This window comes from Urtica dioica, chromosome 1 (genome assembly GCF_054948205.1).
Source record: "Urtica dioica subsp. dioica isolate 48M chromosome 1, U.dioica_male_clone48M_v1_H2, whole genome shotgun sequence".
NCBI classification, from domain to species: domain Eukaryota; kingdom Viridiplantae; phylum Streptophyta; class Magnoliopsida; order Rosales; family Urticaceae; genus Urtica; species Urtica dioica.
This window is the reverse complement of record NC_142756.1, coordinates 55,872,569-55,895,045: the sequence shown is the minus strand read 5'-3', so window position 1 is coordinate 55,895,045 and position 22,477 is coordinate 55,872,569. Positions and strand designations below refer to the sequence as shown.

Here is a 22,477-nt window from a genome sequence, read left to right as displayed (position 1 = left end):
CACTTAGAACTGAATTTTGTTAGCGCAAAAAACAATCGATATAAAGGTACTATAATTGAGACGTGGTCGCAGAAGATTTTTAGTCGAAAAACAATGGTACAAAGATTTGGTTTCGAAATTATTACAATTTGATGAGCTGTAGAATCGGAAAACTACACAAGAGAGTTGGACTACGGACTAGTTATGAAACTTGCGAGCCAGATACATCACAACACGAAAAACAAACACGAGCGCGATATATATATATAGATGCTTAATCAGGATAAGCTTCAATGATGGAGAACAAGGAGGGGATTTTGATAATGCTACAACAAGAAAAACCACCGTCCTTCAATAGCATTTTCCATTCGGTCTGAGTTCTCTCTTTTCCACCGGAGCAGTATACACTCATTGAAAGGTTGAAACTTATGGCCAGGTCATCATTTAGGCCATTGCCTTCTGGTTCCAAAACGATGTCAACTATGATCACTTTTCCTGTATCTTTGGGTATTGCTTTAAGGCAGTTCTTCAAGATCTTCACGCATTCTTCATCCCCCCAATCATGCATTACACTCTTCACATTGGGAAAATTAATCATGAGACATAAATAACATTTTTATTCAAATGATTTTGCGTAAAATTAGTTTGGTAAGAATGATGATTTTTAATTTGACGTTTTCGCAGGAATAGTTCAAAAATTAGGCAGACATACATAAATAATATCATAAACGAGTTGCTCAGTAGCTAAATTATTTTAATAAGTACCGTTTCTTGATTCTTCAATTTTGTTAAATTTTACTCCCTTTCCTAATATTATAGTTTTTTTTTAAGAAACCCCAACCCTTAAACAAGTTTGTAAGTGTCGTTAAAATAAAAATTACTTAACAATCCAATATCGTTATGTCTTATTAATTATTTTCAGAATTAGATTGCATGCCTTGAGAAAAACGGCTTCAGCTTGAGGGATGGTATCGAACATGTCACCGCAGACGTGAGACACTCTAGGCCATGGTGGTGCGGTGGCGATGATGTTGGAAAGATCAAAGTTGATCCCGTAGATATGGGGCTGCGATTTCACGATCTCTGCCACGGCGACACCAGTCACACCTCCGATATCCACCACTGATTTCAACCCACTGAACCCATCATACGCCACAAGAACAACCCTCATCTCAATCTTGGACCTGGATTCCATGCCGTCACTGAACATCTTGGCGTAGTCGGGTTTGTCTGCCATGAATCCCCACAGGTCTTTAGCATCAATGTTAAGAAAGGCCAATGCACTCATCAACAAATTTGGATGTTTTTTTACTTGTTTTGTAACCTCTAGCTTTTAATTTTCATTACTTGGTGGTTTTTATTTTCTTAGAGGTTATGGTTATTTATTTTTTGGTGGTTATGTTTTTTTTTCATTCATTTGGTTTTATAACCATTGAATTAGAATATGCAAGGTTTGTGTCTAGAGGTTATTATATAGACTATTTATATATGTGTGTGTAAGCTCTATAGTATGGGCATCTGGGAAGATATATGAAAAAAAGTGTGTTTGTATGTTTAGTGAGGATTCTCTTAGTCTATAACTTATCAAGAATTTGTGCTCAAAATTCTTGTGGCGTTCGTCCGATTTATCGACGGGAATTCCGCAACCCATCGTGGCATCATTCGATCCATCCTAATTCAAAGGTTTCGAGCACGAAAGCTTCGTTTATATCCAAACCTTCCGATAGACGGTCCGCTCAAATTGAACTCCGACGAATCTCTCCGACGAGTTTAGATCAAGTGGTATCAGAGCTTAGTTCTATCAAGGTTTAATTTTGGTTCTATTTTTTATTTATTTTAGTTTAGTTTGTACCTTTCTTTTCTTCTTTCTTCTTCGTTTGTATCAAACAATTAAAAAAAAGAATAGAAAAAAAAAAAGAAAAAAAGATAAAAAAAAAAATAACAAAAAAGAGAAAAAAAAAACAAAAGAAGAGAAACAAAAATGTTTTACGATGGAAACGACATGCCGATGAATTTTGATTTGCTTCAAGGTTTGATTGAAGATATGAATAGGAGATTCACCATCATCGAAGAAGCCATACTACGACCTCCTGTACCACCACAAGTTCCACAACCGCAACTTCCACCACCACGAAGTCCTAACCCACCGGCCGCGAGAAGACAACCAAGGTATGCACTCCGTCAATATCCCGACGAGTCCGAGAGCGATGACCAAGGCGAATACCGACTCCGTCGACAAGACTATCAACGTCGAAGACATCGGCGAATACAATCGCCACACCAAAATTGCGTCCAAGACGATGAACGGGGGTCAGAAAGAAGTTACGGCCGATATCGAAATCACAATCGAGATGAACTAGCCAACTTCCGAATGAAGGTTCCTCCCTTCTATGGGAAAAATGATCCCGAAGCCTATCTTGATTGGGAGAAAAAAGTCGATATGATTTTTGGCGATGGACATTGTTCCGAGGCAAGCAAAGTCAAACTCGCGTCCCTTAAGTTTTATGACTATACTTTGGTTTGGTGGGATCAAATGGTATTAAATAGAAGAAAAAACCGCGAACCCGCCATCGACACGGGGGAACAAATGAAGTCAATCATGAGAAAAAGATTTGTGCCAAGCCATTACCACCGAGGAATTTATATCAAACTTCAACGACTCAACCAAGGAAACCGAAGTGTGGAAGAATACTACCAAGAGATGGAAATGTTGATGAGCCGCGCCGACATTGAGGAGGACCGGGAACAAACAATGGCTCGATTTCTAGCCGGGCTCAATATCGACATCGCCAACGAAGTAGAGCTCCACCACTACGTAGAGCTTGAAGAAATGGTCCACATGGCAAATATCATAGAGAAACAATTAAGAGGAGGAAGCAATCGATCCTTCAAGACCGCCGAAAAGACTCCTTGGAAGACGCCCTACCAACAACGAGAAGATAAAGGATCAAGCTCCTCCAAAATAGTGGTTCCACCATCGCCCACGCCACTCACTCATGATGTTCAGACAAGACCGGCATCAACATGTCAAGAAATAGTGACATAAGGTGCTTCAAATGCCAAGGTCGAGGGAACATCACTAGCCAATGTCCAAACAAGTGCACCATGATCTTGACGGAAAATGGAGAGTACGCCACCGATGAAGAGTCGACGAAAGAACAAGAGGAGAATGAAGAAGATCCGGCCAATGACATCCCAAAAAGTCTCACACTTGTGAATCGTCAGTCCTTAAGTGTGCTCGCTAAGGACGATGACGACGCTCAACGAAAAACAATCTTCCAAACACGGTGCTTCATCAAGGACAAGGTATGTAATTTGATCATTGATGGTGGTAGTTGTACCAACGTGGCTAGTACTACCTTGGTCGACAAGCTTGATTTATCGATGACCAACCACCCACGACCATACAAGCTCCATTGGCTCAACGATAATGGAGGTGTGAAAGTTGTTCAAGAAGTTGTCGTTCCATTTAAAATCGGAATATATGAAGACAAGGTTCTGTGCGACATGGTCCCAATAAAGGCCGGACATTCACTACTCGGACGGCCATGACAATTCGACCGGAAGGTATCTCACAACGGTTTCATCAACAAGTACATTTTCCGTCACAACCACCGCGACATCACTTTGTCACCACTTTCTCCAAAAGAAATTTTCAAAGACCAACAACAAATGTTCCAAGAAAGTGAGGTAATAATAATAATAAAAAATAAATAAAAGAAAAGACAATTTGATTTGAGGACAAATCCTTCTAAACCCGGAGGGTATGATGAGGACATCTCAAGCATCAATGTGAAGAAATGCCAATGCACTCATCAACAAATTTGGATTTTTTTTTTACTTGTTTTGTAACCTCTAGCTTTTAATTTTCATTACTTGGTGGTTTTTATTTTCTTAGAGGTTATGGTTATTTATTTTTTTGTGGTTATGTTTTTTTTTCATTCATTTGGTTTTATAACCATTGAATTAGAATATGTAAGGTTTGTGTCTAGAGGTTATTATCTAGACTATATATATATATATATATATATATATATATATATATGTGTGTGTGTGTGTGTGTGTGTGTGTGTGTGTGTGTGTGTAAGTTAAAAATTCGGTTAACTTCAATTAACCATTAACCTATTTTTTTTCTCACGGTTAATTGTTAATCGAAATAGAAAAGTGGACAATTAATTGCAATTAATTGTTTTAACCGAAAAGTGGGCGATTGTGTGTGTGGCTGTGTGTGTCAGTGTGTGTGGCTGTGTGTGTCAGTGTGTGTGTGGTTGTGTGTGTCAGTGTGTGTGGCTGTGTGCGCATTGTTTGCTGTGTGTGTGGCTGTGTGTTTCAATTAACCTAGGTTAATTGTTTTTTATTCGGTTAAAATTAACCGTACGATTAATTTTAACCGAAAATTCAATTAAAATAACCGTACGGTTAATTTTAACCGAATCATTTCGATTAAAATTTAAATCAAAATTCTTTTTTTAACCGAAATTTTTTCTTTAGTGTGTAAGCTCTAGTATGGGCATCTTCGAAGATATATGAAAAAAATTGTGTTTGTGTGTTTAGTGAGGATTCTCTTAGTCTAGAACTTATCAAGAATTTGTGCTCAAAATTCTTGTGGCGTTCGTCCGATTTATCGACGGGAATTCCGCAACCCATCGTGGCATCATTCTTTCCATCCTAATTCGAAGGTTTCGAGCATGAAAGCTTCGTTTATATCCAAACCTTCCAATAGACGGTTCGCTCATATTGAACTTCGACGAATCTCTCCAATAGACTTCCAATAGTCTCAGATACCACATTTTTGAGTCCTTAATAAGGCCGGCCAAGAACTCGTATTTAGTCACCTAATAAGCCTGTTTAAGACTGACTTTTAGTCCCGAATAACGTGGGTGTTAGTCTGGGATAACGTGACTGATCGTTAGCCTTTTAAAACAGATTTTTAGTCTCGGATAATATGATTTACGAATAGATTTTTAGTCCCAGACAACGGATTTTGTATTTGATGTAGAGCTTTCGTTATTGATTTTCAGTCTCCAATACAGTGGCATCTGTGACTATTTATTTAGTCTGGTCATGGTGCTTTGGAGACTAAATTGTAGCTCTAAATATAATGCTTCTATGACAAGCATTTATGTATACAAGACTAATTTTTCAGTTTCTAAAAAAATCAGAGAGTACATAAGAATCTAAAGTAAGCTTCCTTAGAATAGCTTTCGTACCTACATATTCGTAAATAAATTTATTATAAAATCATGCACAATCGTCAAAACAATATTCATGAAAAACTAAGAATAAAAAATAATCCAAATATATCCAAATCTATACTGCAAAAAAATTTAAGATAAATGAAATATTAAAGTTGAATCCGACATACACGACTTACTAAGGCTCTTGACTTGGTATGCCATTGGAGTTTTCATTTCTTTGATCACCACTTCCTTTATTGCTCGTAGATGAAACAATGGTCGAGTCAAAATCATCAAACTTAGTAGCTAGATATTCTTGTAGTCTGTTCAACTTCTCTTGATTTTGTTCCTTTTCCTCCCTAAGTTTATTCTGAAGATCGTCAATTCTACTATTTAGCTCTTCATTCTCATTCGAATCTCGTGGAGAGATGGTTTGACTGCCAAAATGATTAACATATCTTTTTTTCGAAAAATCGGTCCATTCATTACCTCATATCCAGATTTTCTTGTTTTTTCTCTGCCACAAACGCTTTTGATTGCTTCATCTTCCGACTCATGCTCTAATGCGGGAGTAATTGTCGTGTTTTCCACTAGTAATTTGTCCATGGCATCTTCCTTGTGTTGAAGAATTTTTTCCTATCATAATAAAAATGTATTAGAATAATTTTAAGTTTAATAGAAACTACAATGTCAAAAAATAAATATAAATAAAATGTCATTCTTTCATATTGGTTGAATTCTTCATCATTCCTTCGTCCACCTTTCTGAGGTTTATTATGCAAAACATTATATACTTGGAATGGACTAGGCAATATCTAGGTCTCGGGATTAATCTGTCCTTAGAAAATAATATAACGAATTCAAAATAAGTATGTGAAAAAATATTGTATCAAACCTTAACAAAATCAACTAAACTGACATCTTACCATTTCATTTTTGTGATTACCAATGGTTTTAGAGCCTCCACAACTGCGTGTCACTTGCTTACTTCGATTAACTTTCATTCGAGCACATCTTTTCTGAAGAAGAAAAAAATGTAAATAAATGACAGCGCTGCATATCCAATGTAAGTCCAACAAAAAATAACAAGGTAATAAAAAGGTAGACATAACACAAAATGACAAATAAAAACGTTTAAAGTAATTACGGTAATAAAAAGGCATGCTCATAGATTTTAGCATGCACCCATATCATATTATGATCAAATCACAATAAACATTTACCTTATGATTGTCAGACTCCCAAAGAATGCACAAGGCATTCCAATCTTCTTGGCTCCGACAATCATCTTTCATTTTAGTTCTTGCAAGCTCTGGATTGGTCATTCCACCATTATCCTCCCAATGTTTCTTTAGAACACCCCGCGTGTGTACCCATTGTTTTTGCATAAAATCTAGATCTTGGCGTTGTATTTCAAATTTACGCTGCATTGATTATATATATCTATTAATAATATACATTAAAAAACATATTTCTACATGTTTCTGGTTAAAGTACATATATATTTCTTTCAATCATCTGATCTTTTACTTCTCTTGGTACATCATCCCACCTATGAAAGTTCATCAGACAATCTTGCCGCATCCCAATCCCAATCTCTGTTGCCAACTGAGTAGATGATCTACCAAGAAAGTTAATCGTCTCTGTATCTTTCCTTAATTGAATTGGATCACCAGAGTGTGCTTCGATATCCCGTATAACACTAAGATTGAGATTGGGATCATGCCTCCTTGTTTTACCTATATAATCCATCAAGCAAGTATTTTTTTAAAAGTACTTTATAAACAGAGTATTAGAACAACTCGACACATTATAAATAAAACATTAAAGATAATAATATTTACTAGTAGTATCGGAATCCAAATCAGGCGTAGTACGACTTGTATCACCAGAAGCATTAGAATCAGGCAGAGTACGCTCAATATTACTAGTAACATTGGAATCACGCAAAGTACGCCTATGTTGGCGCTCCGGTTGCTCAATTGGTTCAGAGGAACTTCCATCAGCATTGAATTAGGAAAGTACGCCTAGTTTGACGCTCCGGCTGCTGAATTGGTTCGAAGGAACTTTGATTACCAGTTTTTTGAAGCAACGATCGTGCGCGTTCTCTTCTAGAAATGACTCCTACTGCGGCAGTAACCACCATCACCACTGTAAATAACCACATTTTGAACTGAAAAGAATAACATGTATCGTTCGTTAATAGTGTATATACAGTAAATAAAAAAACACCATTAAGGAATACACAAAGTACAATGATTCATGATACTAAGATTTGAGACAACAGTTAATTATGAAAGCTGATTACTTACTATTAATAAAAAGAATCCTTACATAAGTCAATAAATTTCTAATAGGAAAGAAGTCGATTTATTCATCTTCATCATCCGAATCATCATATTCAATATCATCTCTTGAATTATCATCATTCAAATAATCTTCGATTGACTTTTCAAGTGGTCCTTCTATACTGTCATCATATTCATAATCATCATCATCATCGTCGGTAGAACAATCTGTAGCCTCCTCTAATTGTTGAACATCAATGTCTGCAAGAGTTTCCACGTCGGCAACATTTTCTCGCTGGAAGTTAATCCCATCAAAATCAGTAGTATCAAATGAGATTGGGCGCGATGAAGTTCCGACATCTTCCAATAATTTTTCAACATCTGCGTCTTCTGAAATATACCATAAGTGCCTATGCGTAATTCTCTCTATGACTTTCCATTCGGAGTTTGGTTTGAGAGGATCATCTATATAAAATACTTAATTAGCTCGGGAGGCGAAGATGAAGGGGTCTTTTTTGAAAGTGTGCCGAGATGTATCTATACTAATGAAATTAGGTTCAAATACCACATGCTGCCTCTGGTGATTGGTGTCGAACCAATTGCATTTGAATAAAATAACACAATATCCTTTTATGAACGAAAATTCAATGACTTCGTCAAGATAACCATAATAATTGTATTCAACGTCGTCATGGACACCCGGAACTGTAACTCCGCAATTTTGTGTCATCCTACGATCATCTCTCGACTTGACTAGAAATTTGACTCCGTTTACTATATATCCTTGGTGTGAGGTGACTCGAATATCAGGATTGCAAGATAATGCATATAACTCTTCACTAAATTTTGAAGGATTTTCAATATACATTTTCCCGACCTATTAACAAGTTAGAACCAAATAATCGAGTTATAAGAGCTCAATAATTGAACATGATTAATCAATAAAACATGATTTGAAATAATACTAGTGTGGTTGTTACCCGTGAGGCAAACCAAGCAGGGAATGTAGACTGGTGCATCTAGCTAAAATTTGATGATGGATGATGATTGTTACATAATAACTACATGTGTTCTCTAATGGAAGAACGAATGAAACCACAAATTAATTATCTATGAAACTAACTAGGAATTCAATATCAAAGATAAAAGATACTTACTCGAGAAACGGTTCAACTTCTAGACAGTTATTCAAGATAAACCAACGAGCTTTCTTCATAAGCGTACTTGAAAGTACATAAATTTCTTGCTTCCCAATACCTCGATTGCTCAGTTTGAAAATATCCAATGTATAATTTTGACCAACATTTGATGACTTGTCATCGTGTCACTCACGTTTGTCAAATTTTGATTCAACTCCTCGTAAATAGTGTGAGCAAAATGTTAGAGCTTCTTCTACAACATATCCTTCTGCAATTGAACCTTCAGGTCTAGCTTTGTTTCTAACATATCTCTTTAAACGACCAAGGTATCTCTCAATCAGATACATCCACCTCGACTGTACATATCCTCCTAAAATAGCCTCGCTAGGTAAATGAACGCACAAGTGAACCATGGCTGTAAAAAAAAGATGAGGGGAAAATGCGTTCAAGCTTGCAAAGAACCAGAATTATCCCTTCTTGCAATAGTTCCAACTCTCTCATGTGTAGTGTGGTAGAAGTCAGTTTCCTAAAAAATTGAGATAACTCCACCACCATTTCACAAATTTGTTTAGTCATAAAAGGACGAATTGCAATAGGGATTAGTTGTTGTATTTAGACATGGCAATCGTGCGACTTTAGCCCATATATCTTACCTTGCTCGGTAATAACATTTTTAGCTAGATTTGCGGCATATCCATCTGGAAAACAAACCGACTTGGGTAGATTACAAATTTTTTTTCTCTCAACTTTAGTTAAAACGTACGAAGCATCTGGTTTGACCCAGCGGTCATTTTGTTTCACCAAGTGCAAGTCCTTTCGTATCTTCATGTCTTTCAAATCTAATCAAGCTTTGTCAGTGTCTTTCGTCTTTCCTTCTATGGTTAAAAGAGTTCCCAACAAATTCTCACATACATTTTTTTCGACATGCATCACATGGATGTTATGACGTATTAGCAACTTAGACCATTAAGGGAGTTTGAAAAGATGCTTCTCTTAGACCAATTCAAATCGTGTGGGTCCCGTTTTCTTTTTTTTTTCCCACCGTGATCCGGATGTTTTCCATGTTGACATGGAGTAATGTGTTCTAACTGAGGCAAGCAATCATCTCCGCTGATAGGTTTCGGAGCGAGCCTCTTCGCTATTCTTCCATTAAAATCTTTTGCATTCCTCCAAGTGCGATTCGGGGGGAGAAATCGCCTATGTCCTACAAATTCTGTTTTACTTCGTAGTCGTATACTACTTGCATCGTGGTTGCATGTTGGACAAGCCTTGTATCCGCTCGTGCTCCATCCTGACAAGTAGCCGTACGCAGGAAAGTCGTTGATAGTCTATAGTAGTGCAGCACGCATGGTTAATCTCTGTTTAGCTTCACAATCATATGTTTTCGACGCCTTTCTCCCATAGAAGTTTCAACTCATCAACCAATGGACGTAGATACACATCGATGTTTTTTCCTAGTGAATCTCTTCCAGGAATTAACAATGACATCATAAAAAAAGCATCGACCCTAGACTTCCATGGCGGCATATTGTAGGGTATGAGCACAATGGGCCAAATACTGTACGAGAGACTCATTGCCCCAAAAGGGTTGAAGCCATCACTAGCAAGCCCTAGGCGAACATTTCTAGGATCTTTTGCAAAATCGGAAAAATTGAATTAAAATGCTTCCATGCTTTTCCATCTGCTGGATGCCTCAGAACTCCCTCTTCTTTGGACCTGTGTTGATGCCACTACATATCCTTTGCAGTGTGCCTTGAAGCAAATAACCGTTGAAGTCTGCTTGTGACATGAAAATAACGCAATACTTTTGCCGGCTACTTCTTCTTCATTGTAGTACTATCTTCAACCCAACGACTAGTACCACACACGGGACAAGATTGTAGATCTTCATTTTCTTTCAAGAATAAAGCGCAATCATACTTACAAGCATGGATAGATCTGCATCCCTGTCCAAGAGTACGCAAATACTTTTTAGCCTCGTAATGGTTCTTAGGAAAGCCTGCATCCTTAATAGCCCGGCTGAATAAATTCAATATCATATCCATTGCCACATTTGTCATTTTACATGTTACCTTCACATGCATCAACTCTAATAAAAATCCTAGTACAGAAAATGTATCGCAGCCCGGGAATAAAGGCTTCTCCATATCAACAAATAACTTCTCCACATTTGGATTGTTATGTCGATCGGCGGACTCGGCACCATCCATAACGTTTCCACCTTCAGCTTCATCGACAACTGGAAATGCATCACAAAGTAGATCATCAACACCGTCATTTGGTTCAGCATCTCCATTCTCGCTGACTATTTCATCTCTAGGTAGTTGTTCACCATGGTGTATCCCTACTTTATAGGTCTTGTCAAATAGATTATGTACGATATGACTAGCAACCATATTCAGAGTATTTTTTCTTGCATTCACACAGTTTTTTCATGGACAGAATATTCAACCTTCTCCGTCAACATATGCTTCAGCTCATTTCGCAAAATCATAAGCCCTTCTAATCAACTTGGGATCGTACTTATTCGTTATTGAAATCCAACTCCTATCAATATTGTTCTTACTAAACTCCAGATAAGTTAGAACCTAAACCAACCTTGTTCAACACATTCTGATAAAAAAAAAAACTAAAGATTTTAATGAAAGCAGACGACTTAAGTCCATGTAAAAATATACTTAAAACCAACATACAAATTAAAGCCAAGCAAGCAGTAATTCTGTAGGCGTGATGTTTGGCTGGCTTGAAGTTCAAACAATAGGATGTGGCTATGAGCCACAAGTTAACTTCTAGGTTACGTCTCAGGCGTTTTGAAGTATCGAGACAAACAACGAGAAAAGGAAAAAGGAGTCATTCTGTATGTATAATTTTAATAACTTACACGAGGATAATATTTCCAGCTCTATAAATTACATACATTGATGTGTATAGTTGCAGCTCTATTTCACAATAAGATTTTCAATCCTACACTAAAAAAATATTTAAACAGATACTTTTTTTATAAAAAAAACCTTACCGGCAACGAGCAGCTTTAGGAAGAGTAGAACAGAGGCGGCAACGTGCTCGGCAGCGGACAACGAGTTCGGCAGCGGACAGCGGACATCTTTATGAACAAGCATTGTGAAAAAAATTAGAACGTTATCTAAGAAGCAAATTTACATATGTAATGTGTATATTTCCAACTTTATTTCACAATAATGTCTACAAGATTGATCATTAAGACAGATTAATCCCTTAAAATTAAACGGTGCTTAGTTTCATTTACGGAAGACTCTACGAGACTGCAATATAATCACAGCACAAATGGCAATGTCAACTCAACATATCAAGTCTAAAGTAAGAAAATTAGAAATTCATATGCAACAGGCAGCAAGTTAGTAATCGTTCCAGGTAGAGAAGCACATGAAAGAAGGAGTAAATGATATTATTAGGCTATCAGTGAGAAAGCCACATCTTTTGACCCCATAACCAGAGATCTGTGTAAAAAGCTCTCCTCCAACCAGGGCAGACCTTAATCTAATATTTGAACTTAACCAAACAAGACTTTACTTTTTTTCAATAATGTTATGAAAATAGTCAAGGTTACCTCATGTCTGAACACATTTTGCCTCATTAACCTCAAGTCTAGAATCAGCCACAATAACAGCAGAATACCATTTGCCAAATTTAGCAAGTGGACTTAAGGAGTTATAAAATCCATATCTACCTACTTAGTCAGTGTAAATTAACGCAAAATCTAGAACAATGGAAAATGCTCTTTCTTTCAACAATCCATCTAAAAATGAGAGAATGGTTTTTTAGTAGGTCTCACATATTCAAATCTCTCCCACTTTCCTTCTATTTCTTTCCCTCCTATATATCAAACAAGAAAAAAATAAATTTCATCCACCCAAATCCATCTACTATACTCTATCCCTCATAAATTCACCCTACTAAACAATAAACAAAGAAAGTAATAAAAGTTGAAAGGCAGCTAGTCAAAACCAGTGTTGTTGCCGGGTGTTTTCTACAGCCTTTATGATGGGCATGCGAATAACCCACTTTAGACCATAAGAATCAAAGTAATCACACTATAGTTTTATATTAACGACAAAAAAAAGAGAGAGAAGGCTATGGGATTTTCGATCCAAATTATATCACTTATGGTTCTCTATAATATATTCCTCTTGATTCAGGTTTTTGATCTTGATTTCTTGGTTCAGTTTTTCGTCTTTGATTACTAGCTATCCTTTTGAGAGAGTGCGTGGGATAATAGGGTAGAAACTGAACATTATCTAAGAAGCAAAGTTACAAACACTTGAAGTGCTAAAAACAACCATTCTTTCATCAAGCACAACAAATCGTTATTAATGTCCAGATCAAGGGCAGGTATTCATATCATCAAAATTTAAGCAATGTATTGCGTAGGACAAGAGAGAAATTCAACAAACCAAACGAGCGAAAAAACCCTAAATCTCTAACCAAAACACAGAAATTTGACTAACTAAAACACATGGATGGCAAAGAAATTCTAACCTTTTCCACGGATGAGCAAAACCAGAGCACACCAAGAAGAGGGAGAGAAGGCGAGTTGAGAGAGAAAGCGAGGGAGAGACGGCGAGTTAGGATAGAAAGTGAGAGAAGAATGAGAATCGCAGAGAGTGCGTGGGAGAATAGGGTAGAAACTAAACAACGCGATCGAGAAGGAAGGAAAACATGGGAATGGGATTACGAAAAACGTGGGAATGGAATTACGCCTATAATGTAATTTTGAAAGATAGTATAATATTGAGATGCTTTATAAATAAGTTAATAAGTTAGTAAGTTAACATGGGATTGAGATCAGGGCCAGTTAGACCAAATGTGTTGCTTAACATGGGATTGAGATCAGGGCCAGTTAGACCAAATGGGCTTTTATAACTGGGATTTTTAGAAAAAAAATAACTATAGCTTAAGTAAAATAAATTAAATAACGGTAACTATGGTATTTTCACCAAAAGTTCTAATCCTAGCGCAACCAATTCGAAGGTGACAAGACTTGTGATAGAAAGGGTTTGAAATGAGAGAGGAAGAGGGGTTATTTCAATTTCAGGGGCATATTTGTCCGAAAAGTGTCCAAAATTCCAATTTCAGATATAACAAACTCAGTCCCGGATGCCAACTATCAGACACTAAAAAATTGTCTCCTACGATTTGCTCCATTTTTCACTTTGGAGGGAATACATCCATGACCGAAAATTAGTCTCGAATAGTATTCGAGACAACCAAATCTGTCTCGAATAGTATACGCAACCAAATCAGTCCTGAATACTATCAGATACAACTAAATCAGTCCCGGATGCCAACTATCAGAGAATACATCTCGGATGCCAACCAAATAATATACGATTTGCTCCATTTTTCATTTTGGAGGGAATACATCCGTGACCGATAATTAGTCTCTCCTAAAATTATGGCCGGAGAAATATATATATTTATGATTAAAAATTAGTCTCGAATTGTATACGCATGAAAATAAGTCTCTAATAGCATCAGAGACAGCATGATCGGTCTTTGATGCCCACTATCAAAGATAATAAATCAGTCTCTGATACTCTAGTCTCTGATACCCTGTTTTCTTGTAGTGTAGTTTGAATTTTGAAAAACCGTTTTCACTTTCAAACTTGAAAATATTTTGTCATCCAAATCAAATAAGTTTTCAAAACCATATATACATCACATATTTTCAAAATCTATATGCTCTTGAAAATTTGAGTGGGAGGTCTCCTCGTAGACGAGCCGAAAAATAAAGATGTGTAATCTCAAACTTTCAAGTGTTCGAGTGAGTTGAAGTTCACACTTCCCTCATGCACTTTCCCGAATAGAAAATAGGAAAATTTCCGAGTATGTACTAATATGCACTAACACTGCTCTTCCTTGAACATGAAGATTTAGGATTCCTTTCTAGAAGTTCACTCTATCTCTCTAAGCACTAGGAAAGCATGTTTCCAAAATGTATTAGAAATGCTATGCCTTTTCTAAAAACTAAGTGGGACGGTTATACTTGTTGTTTACAATCCACGATCCCCAACACTAATGAAAAGTGTAATTGTCGTCAGACTAAGAGTCACCCTCGTTGCCCTCTCTTAAATGAGAGTACTCAATGACGCTTTGTTTTGATCATTGCTCGAAGAGCTACGGTCGAGAGTTATACAAAGAGACAAGACCTCCCCTTGGTGGATTGTTTTTCAAAGTCGATCTCTTGGACTAAGTGGTTGGTTACACACTTAGAATACATATCCCTAGTACTTCTCCCTCGAGGCCCTGCGAAAGGATGTGAGTGATCAAATTTTTTTTATAAGGTGGCTACTCAAATATGATGTATTGACATCTTGGCTATGCATTAATGATGAGTCATTTACTTATGAAATGAGACTCGTTGCGGCATCCCTCGAAGGACTAAAGTGTCATTTTGTTCATAACACCTTTGAATTTTTCCTGTCTTGTTCATCCTAAAAATTGACACGAAATTAAATCCTAAACCAAAAGACTATTCATAAACTTGTTTCAACTTCAGCAAAATGTCTCCCAACCTTCTCTTAATCATCATTTCCTCAAACAAACTCGAAAACTACGTTGATTGGAAACGTAACATGGACATCATCCTTACCATTAACAAGCACAAGTGGGTACTCATCACCCCATGTCCTTCTCGGACGAATGATGATTCGACTCAAGAGGACATAGATGCCTTAGTAGCCTGGCTCCGCTCTGATGAGATTGTGAGGTGCTAAATCTTAGCATCGATGTCAAATGTGCTGCAATAGCAACTTCGTGACATAGAGACGGCAGCCAACATGCTCTACAATCTCCATGAGATGTTTGGAGGGCAAGGGGGTCAGGTCAGACAGCAAGCAGTCAGCCAGTTTATGAACTGTCACATGAAGGCTGGGACTCCTATCAGGGACCATATGATCCTGATCATTATTTATCTAAATGAGATGGAAATCCTAGGATCTGAGATTGACGAGGAGACAAAAATAGATATGATCTTTGAAACTCTCCCCCAATCTTTCGATACCTTCAAGCTGAACTACTCCATGAATAAGCTAGAGTACACTGTTACCGAGCTTATGAAAGAGCTTCACACTGCTGAAGGTCTCACTAAGAAAAAGAGGAATCAAGGAGAGGCACATGCTACTAAGCATAGAGCCTCCACCTCTTGATCTAGGAAGAGACCTCGCAAGGCCAAGAAGAAGAATAGTCCTGCCTACCTCAAAGCAAAGGAAAAAAGTAATGTACTTATTACCCAAGCATACTTTGAGAAGAGAAAAATACACTTTTGGTGCCTCAGAATTTTCGACCAAAGAACTTTCCCTCTCTCTTGGTTGATTCTCTCTCTCTCTCTCTCTCTCTCTCTCTCTCTCTCTACCCCTTGGAATTTCTCTATTTCGTTCTTAGAAAATAAGAGTGAGATCTTGAAACAACATTTGTTTCTTGATCGTGTGAGATTAAAGAGTGTGGTCTCACGCCATATTTCTTTATTTGTCCGAAGATTACGTGTCGGAAGACTACGGTGTCATCAAGAGGAGTATGAGGATCTGAAACCTTGAAGAAGGAGATCAAGGCATTTGAAGATGGATTGAGAAAGCTTGAAGTTTCTGTTTGTGAGCCCAATCCGTAAGTTCTTTGCTGTTACATGTTGCTTGACATCTTTGAATGCTTTCATTAATTAATTAATAAAATAAATCTAGATCTTGTTAGATAACCATCATTTTAACTAGATCTTGTTAGTGTAATTAATTTATTCCGCAACTTACATGGTTATCAAGGTGAGCACATAATTACAACAAGTGGTATTAGAGCGATTGTTCGTGTCCGATAACGTTCGTGTTTCCCCCAACAAGTTGTATCAGAGCGATTTTTCGTGTCTGATACCTACTTACTTTTCTAACAAGTGGTATTAGAGTGATTGTTCGTGTCTGATATCCTACTTGCTTCATCGACGAGTTATGTCAGAGCAATCGTTTGTGTCCGATACCCCCCCTCATTTCACCAACAAGTGGTATCAGTGCGATTGTTCGTGTATGATAACACTCGTTCATCACCAACAGATGTGACCAACTATCGCAGCTTGGTAGGACTCTATAATATGTCACCATCACTCGCTCGGTCATCGCATTCAGCGTAAATAAGGTCAGCCAATGTTTGAATTGATCTAGGGTTAAGAAAAGATTTAATGCTTCGAGCAAGCGGCGAAATTTAAAAATTTTCTTTAAAACAAGTAAATTTTTTTTTTTTACTAACCTAGACAAAGAGCAAGTACATGTCAATTTAAAACTATTAAAAACATTACTCATTTACTAACCTTTGTGAAGCTTGAACGTTGAGAAACCTTAGGAAGGTTGAAACGTTCGTCTCCCAACTCAGCTCGTCTTTCGTCTTTCCTCGAGAACTCGAGCAACCACGAAAGTTTCTATCACAAGAATCACTCAAGAAAGAAAAGAATTAGTGTGTGGGCATTTTTAAACACGACGACTTAAGAACAAGTCTAAGAGTCGAAGATCTAAAACACTAGGTTAAATATGGACCTAGGTAACAAAACAAAAACGAAAAGAACTTAGAGAGAGAGAGAGAAATTGGGCGGCCAAGTCTAGAGATAGAAGCTCTCAATCTCTAAAACTTTGGAATGAATAAAATGAGAGGAATCAGGGCTCTATTTATAGGAGAGGAATTACCTTCAACAAGTTAGTTTCCTCTTCTATAGAATATCACATATTTATGAGCAAATATTGCCCTTCATCCCACATGAGTCACACGGCCAAGGAAGCCTTCTAGAAGGCTTGGATTTGTTTCCTCTTTTGTTCTCTCCTTGCCTTGGCCGATCCCCTCCTTTCTTCAATGAGGAAATTTTTTTCCTCTTTTTCTTTTGGCAAGTATCTTCGTACATTAATACACAAAAGTGGTCTCTCTTTCTATAGGTTGGACATGGAACACCTTCTAGAAGGGGTTTCCTAGATTTTTCTTCATTTGTTCATGACAACACAAGAAAAACCGATTAAGAATTTTCAAGTTAAATTCTATGAAATGAAATTAATCCTCAAGGCCCAATTAACTTGAACTAAGTGTCACTGTCACCAATCATATTGAGTAGGAATAGTTAAACTAGAAGCTAAGTCAAAACAAGAACGAGACAAGTTTTACGAAAATTGTCAAAATGGTATTTTTGTCATTTTGGACATAGGACAAAATGAATGTCAATAATTTTTTTTGACATTGTCATATGATGACAAATGAAACTATATCACACGGGCAAGTTCAAGTTAATTGGGCCTTGAGGATTAATTTCATTTCATAGAATTTTATTTGAAAATTCTTAATGGGCTTTTCTTATGTTGTCATGAACAAATGAAGAAACATCTAGAAGCATGTTCTAGATGCCCTTAATTTCGTACATACCAAGAGAGAAAAGAGAGTTTATTTTGTACATGTATGGAGATACTTGCCAAAAGAAAAAAGAGGAAACAAATTTCCTCAAATATGAAAGTATAATGGGTGGCCAAACTAAGGCAAGAGAGAGCAAAACATAAAAGGAAACAAATCCAAGGGCCTTGTAGAAGCCCCTTGGCCGTGTGACTTATGTGGAATAAAGGCAAAATTTTGCTCATGAATATGTGATATTCTATAGAAGAGGAAACTACCTTATTGAAGGTGATCCCTCCCCTATAAATAGAGGCCCCATTCTCATTGTTTATTCATTTCAAGTTCATTTCGTTTTTGTTTTGGCACCTAGGTCCACATTTGACTTAGTGTTTTAGCTCTTCGACTTTGTGTCTTGTTCTCGAGTCGTTGTGTTTAAAAGTGCCCACACACTAATTCATTTCTTTCTCGAGTGATTATTGTGATAGAAACTTCCGTGGTTGCTCGAGTTCACGAGGAAAGAAGAGAGACGTGCTGCGTGGGGAGACGAACGTTTCAACCTTCCAAAGGCTTCTCAACGTTCAAGCTTCTCAAAGGTTAGTAAACATATAATGCTCATTAGTAGAATTTTATTTATATGTACTTGCTCTTTGTCTAGGTTAGTAAAAACGTTTTACTTGTTTTAAAGAAAATTTTTAAATTCCGCCGCTTGCTCAAATCGTTAAATCTTTTCTTAACCCTAGATCAATTCCAACATAATCTTCCGCTCTTTCCATGTCGGGAGCATAAGAGAATTCTGCCACGAGATCGGCTAGGGCTTGAGCCTTTATTGCCGGTATCAGGTGGAACTCAATTCTATACTCGCTCAATTCTTGGGACCAGATCGCCATGCTAGTTGATGTTCCATTCTGACGAGCTTTACCGATAGGGTGTCCTGTTCAGACCGCAATAGGGTCAGCTTGGAAATAGGGGCGCAGCTTTTTGGCGGCCACAAGGAGAGCAAGAGAAAGTTTCTCTATCTCCGTATAAAGCATTTTAGCGTCGAGTTAGGCCTTGCTCACGTAAAAGTTAGGCAACTGAACCTTATCTTCTTCGCGAACTAAAACAGCACTTACTACCCGCTCAGAATCAGTGAGGTAGACGTAGAGTATCTCGCCTTCCTTTGGTTTGGAAAGAAGTGGAGATTTTCCGAAGTAAGTCTTCATCTATTGGAACGCTTTTTCACAATCGTCCGTCCACACAAAGCCATCCATCTTCTTTATAGCTTTTACGAATGGTTAACACTTCTCGGTTGCCTTACCCACAAAACATGCAAGAGCGGTAATCCAACCGGTCAGACTTTGGACCTCCTTAACTTGTCGAGGAGATTTCATATCAAGGAGTGCCTTGATTTTCTCAGGCTTTGCCTCGATTCCTCGTCGGCTAACAATGTAGCCTAGGAACTTCCCGGACTCAACCCCGAACACGCATTTGTTGGGATTGAGCTTCATTTTGTACTAGCGGAGGATTAATAACATCTCCCTTAGGTTGTGTATGTGATTAGTAGCCAGTAGGCTTTTAATGAGCATGTCGTCCACGTATACTTCCATTGTCTTGCGAATTTGATCGACGAATATCTGGTTTACCAATCGTTGTTAAGTAGCTCCCGCATTCTTAATGCCAAAAGGCATGACCTTGTAATAGTAGAGGCCTCGATCAGTTACAAAAGTTGCCTTTATCTGATTGGGCTCGTGCATTCGTATTTGGTTGTAGCCCGAATAGGCGTCCATGAAACTTAGTAGCTCATGTCCAGCCGTAGCGTCGACCAGTTGTTCGATGCGCGGAAGTGGAAAGCAATCTTTTGGGCAGGCTATGTTAAGATCTTTGTAGTCTATACAAATGCGTTACTTCCCATTAGGCTTTTTAACCATGACCACATTGGCTACCCACTTGGGGTACTTGGCTTATCGTATGAATGGGCGTTCAGGGTTGAATGCGCGTCTGGCTTGTACTTTTTCGGCGTTATTCTTATCGTCGTTCAACCGGTGCACTATCACATTGGGGTCTATTCTAGGCATGTCTGCGTGAGTCCATGTAAAGACATCCTTAAACTCCCGCATGAAGGACGCGAGTTGAGTTTTGATGGCGAGAGGGAGTTGTGCACCGATCTTCATAACCTGGTCAGGTTTGGCTTCGTCGAGAACGATCGAAGTGAGATCATCGGTGGTGTCAACCTTCCGCCTCTCGATCTCATCACGTGGATCTAATTCCTCAAATTGTCGTGCGTCTTTTTTATCACACGAGTAGTCGTCTTCCAGCTGGTAGATCGTGTTAACCCTTTTTCAGCGGGCTTGCCGTCAACTCCTTGGACGTAGCACATCCTCGCTGGGGTTTGATCTCCAGCCATGACGCCAATTCCCTCTTCGGTAGGGAATTTCACCAGTAGGTGATATGTGGACGTGATAGCTCTCAGTCTGTTTAGCGCGGGTCACCCATTGACAACATTGTAGGGTGACTCATGGTCAACCACATGTAAAGGCACCATGTGAACGACTTCAATACTTCCAGCAGTTCCGAAGGTGACCGGTAAATCAATGATTCCTTCGGTCATGAATTTTTCTCCCGTGAACCCAAACAAAGGTGTTTGGGTCGGGACATGGTGGAGCCCCCTGAGCTTCATACGCTCTGGGCCAGTCTTAAAGATTATATCGACTGCGCTGCCATTATCAATAAGTACCCTTTTCACCAAGTTGTTGGCCACTTGGGCTTTGAGGACTATTGCTTCATTATGTGGATGCACAACTCGCTTAGCCTCTTCATTGGTGAACTGTATTTTCTCGTATGGTACGGATGGAGGTTCCTCGTAGGTGAGGCTGATGTATCTGGCAATGCCTTCTTGAGAGGCAGCCCTCAAGAGATTTTTTCTTTGTCGGGTTGAATCCCCGTCTTGCGGGCCACCCAGTATGGTGGTAACGATGTGGACCTGTGTGTCGGCTGTAACCTCGACCATAGTATGGTCAGTGTTAGTGTTGGTTCCTCTGTCATTCCCAGACTATTGCCTGTTAGTGGTAGGGACCGATCACGAGACACAAGGTTATCTTTCATTGGAGCTGGAGTGGTAAATTTATCACGCGCCACATCGTAGATTCGATCTATCGGGGCGTTCAATGGTTTGAACTATGAATAGTCTCTGAAATTGTTTGCAAGACACGGTTTCTAAGACGTAGGGGGTCGGCTATCAAAAGCTTGACCTCCCTTATTTACTTTTTTTCTAGGGTTGCCCTGCTCATTGCCGAGCTCATCTCGACGGCGGGAGTTTTGATTACTGCCCCTACGGCCGTCAAGGTAATCTTCGACTCGCATGAAAGTCTTGGCTCGGTTCATTAACTCGGTCACTGTAGACGGGACTCTACCCACGACGGACTTTAAGAAGTCTCCAGTGCGCAAGCCCTCAATGATTGCTGTAATTGCGTCACTGTCGTCGAAGTGGTCGACCTTGTTCGATTCCGCGGTAAATCGAGTGAGATATTATCTCAGGGACTCATTATTCTCTTGTCAGATTGACCATAAGTACATCTTGGCCTTCTTTTAAACCATTGCTGTAGCAAATCGTGCTAGGAACATGTCCTTCAGGTCTTTGAACGATTGGATGCTTCCTGGTCTTAAATTCTTAAACCACTCAAAACCGGGTCCGGTGAGGGTAAGACTAAAAGCTTGGCATCGAGCCCCAGGTGCAACACCTTGCATCGTCATCCAAGTTTCATAGTGTTGGATGTGATAAGTGGGGTCGGGTTTCCCACTGTAGAGAGCTAGGTCCGGTAGTTTGAAGTTTACAGTGCATACCTCAGCCAGAATTTGGGCGGTGAATGGTGAGGAATTTTCTTCGACAACCCCGTATATATCACCAGCCAAGCCACATTCACGTAGATCACATACTTCATTATGAAGATTGTGTTGTCAATGGTGCCCACAAGAAGAGTAATAGTGTATATTGATGTACATTTGATGTAATATAGTCTTACGAAGACTCTTACTTGCAACCGTTGAATAATTAATAAAAGTTGAAACATTCATTCATTCATTCTTCCTTGTCTGTTTGAAACTTTATGATAATCTAGTCTTTAGTCCTTAAACAAACATAACAACATATGAAGAGAAAAATGTAGATTTGCATGAACAAACTCTTCATGGTTTGCTTAAAACTGCATATTCACAATCTAAGGATCAAAGGACTATTGATCTCACACTACCAGAAATATGGGATACAACTACAGGTTTTTTTTTTAACTCCAGTTTAACCTTTTAATGGAGTCTTTCAATACAGACTACAGTCACCTTTTTTTAGGCCTATATTAGACTCCAGTCGAATATAAAGTTGTAGAGAATGGTCTATTTTTCTCTACAGCTAATATAAAAAAGTAGTGGTAATACTCAAAAAATTAAAAATGATCAAAATTTCACCATTTTTAAATGGAGGGAAATTTCCCACAAAATTTTGACATATTTACACTACAGTCAAAGGTAAAAAAGGAGTTGT

General features: G+C 38.3%; 1 protein-coding gene and 2 pseudogenes across 2 annotated transcripts; all 3 read right to left on the bottom strand.

Annotated features, from left to right (window-relative positions):
* Window positions 1-253: 253 nt before the first annotated feature.
* LOC149408153 (xanthohumol 4-O-methyltransferase pseudogene) lies at window positions 254-1,267 on the bottom strand (annotated as a pseudogene). Its single transcript, XR_016300792.1, has 2 exons — window positions 917-1,267; window positions 254-553 (listed from the first exon to the last, which is right to left on the bottom strand). The product of XR_016300792.1 is annotated as a xanthohumol 4-O-methyltransferase pseudogene (transcript).
* A 6,259-nt stretch (window positions 1,268-7,526) lies between these two features.
* On the bottom strand, window positions 7,527-8,463 carry LOC149408152 (uncharacterized). The gene is made up of 3 exons (XM_089624095.1): window positions 8,425-8,463; window positions 7,932-8,321; window positions 7,527-7,739 (listed from the first exon to the last, which is right to left on the bottom strand). The coding sequence occupies exons 1-3, from the start codon at window positions 8,461-8,463 to the stop codon at window positions 7,527-7,529; spliced, it is 642 nt and encodes a 213-aa protein (XP_089480221.1).
* Window positions 8,464-8,768: 305 nt separating this feature from the next.
* LOC149408151 (uncharacterized) lies at window positions 8,769-10,979 on the bottom strand (annotated as a pseudogene).
* Window positions 10,980-22,477: the final 11,498 nt, after the last annotated feature.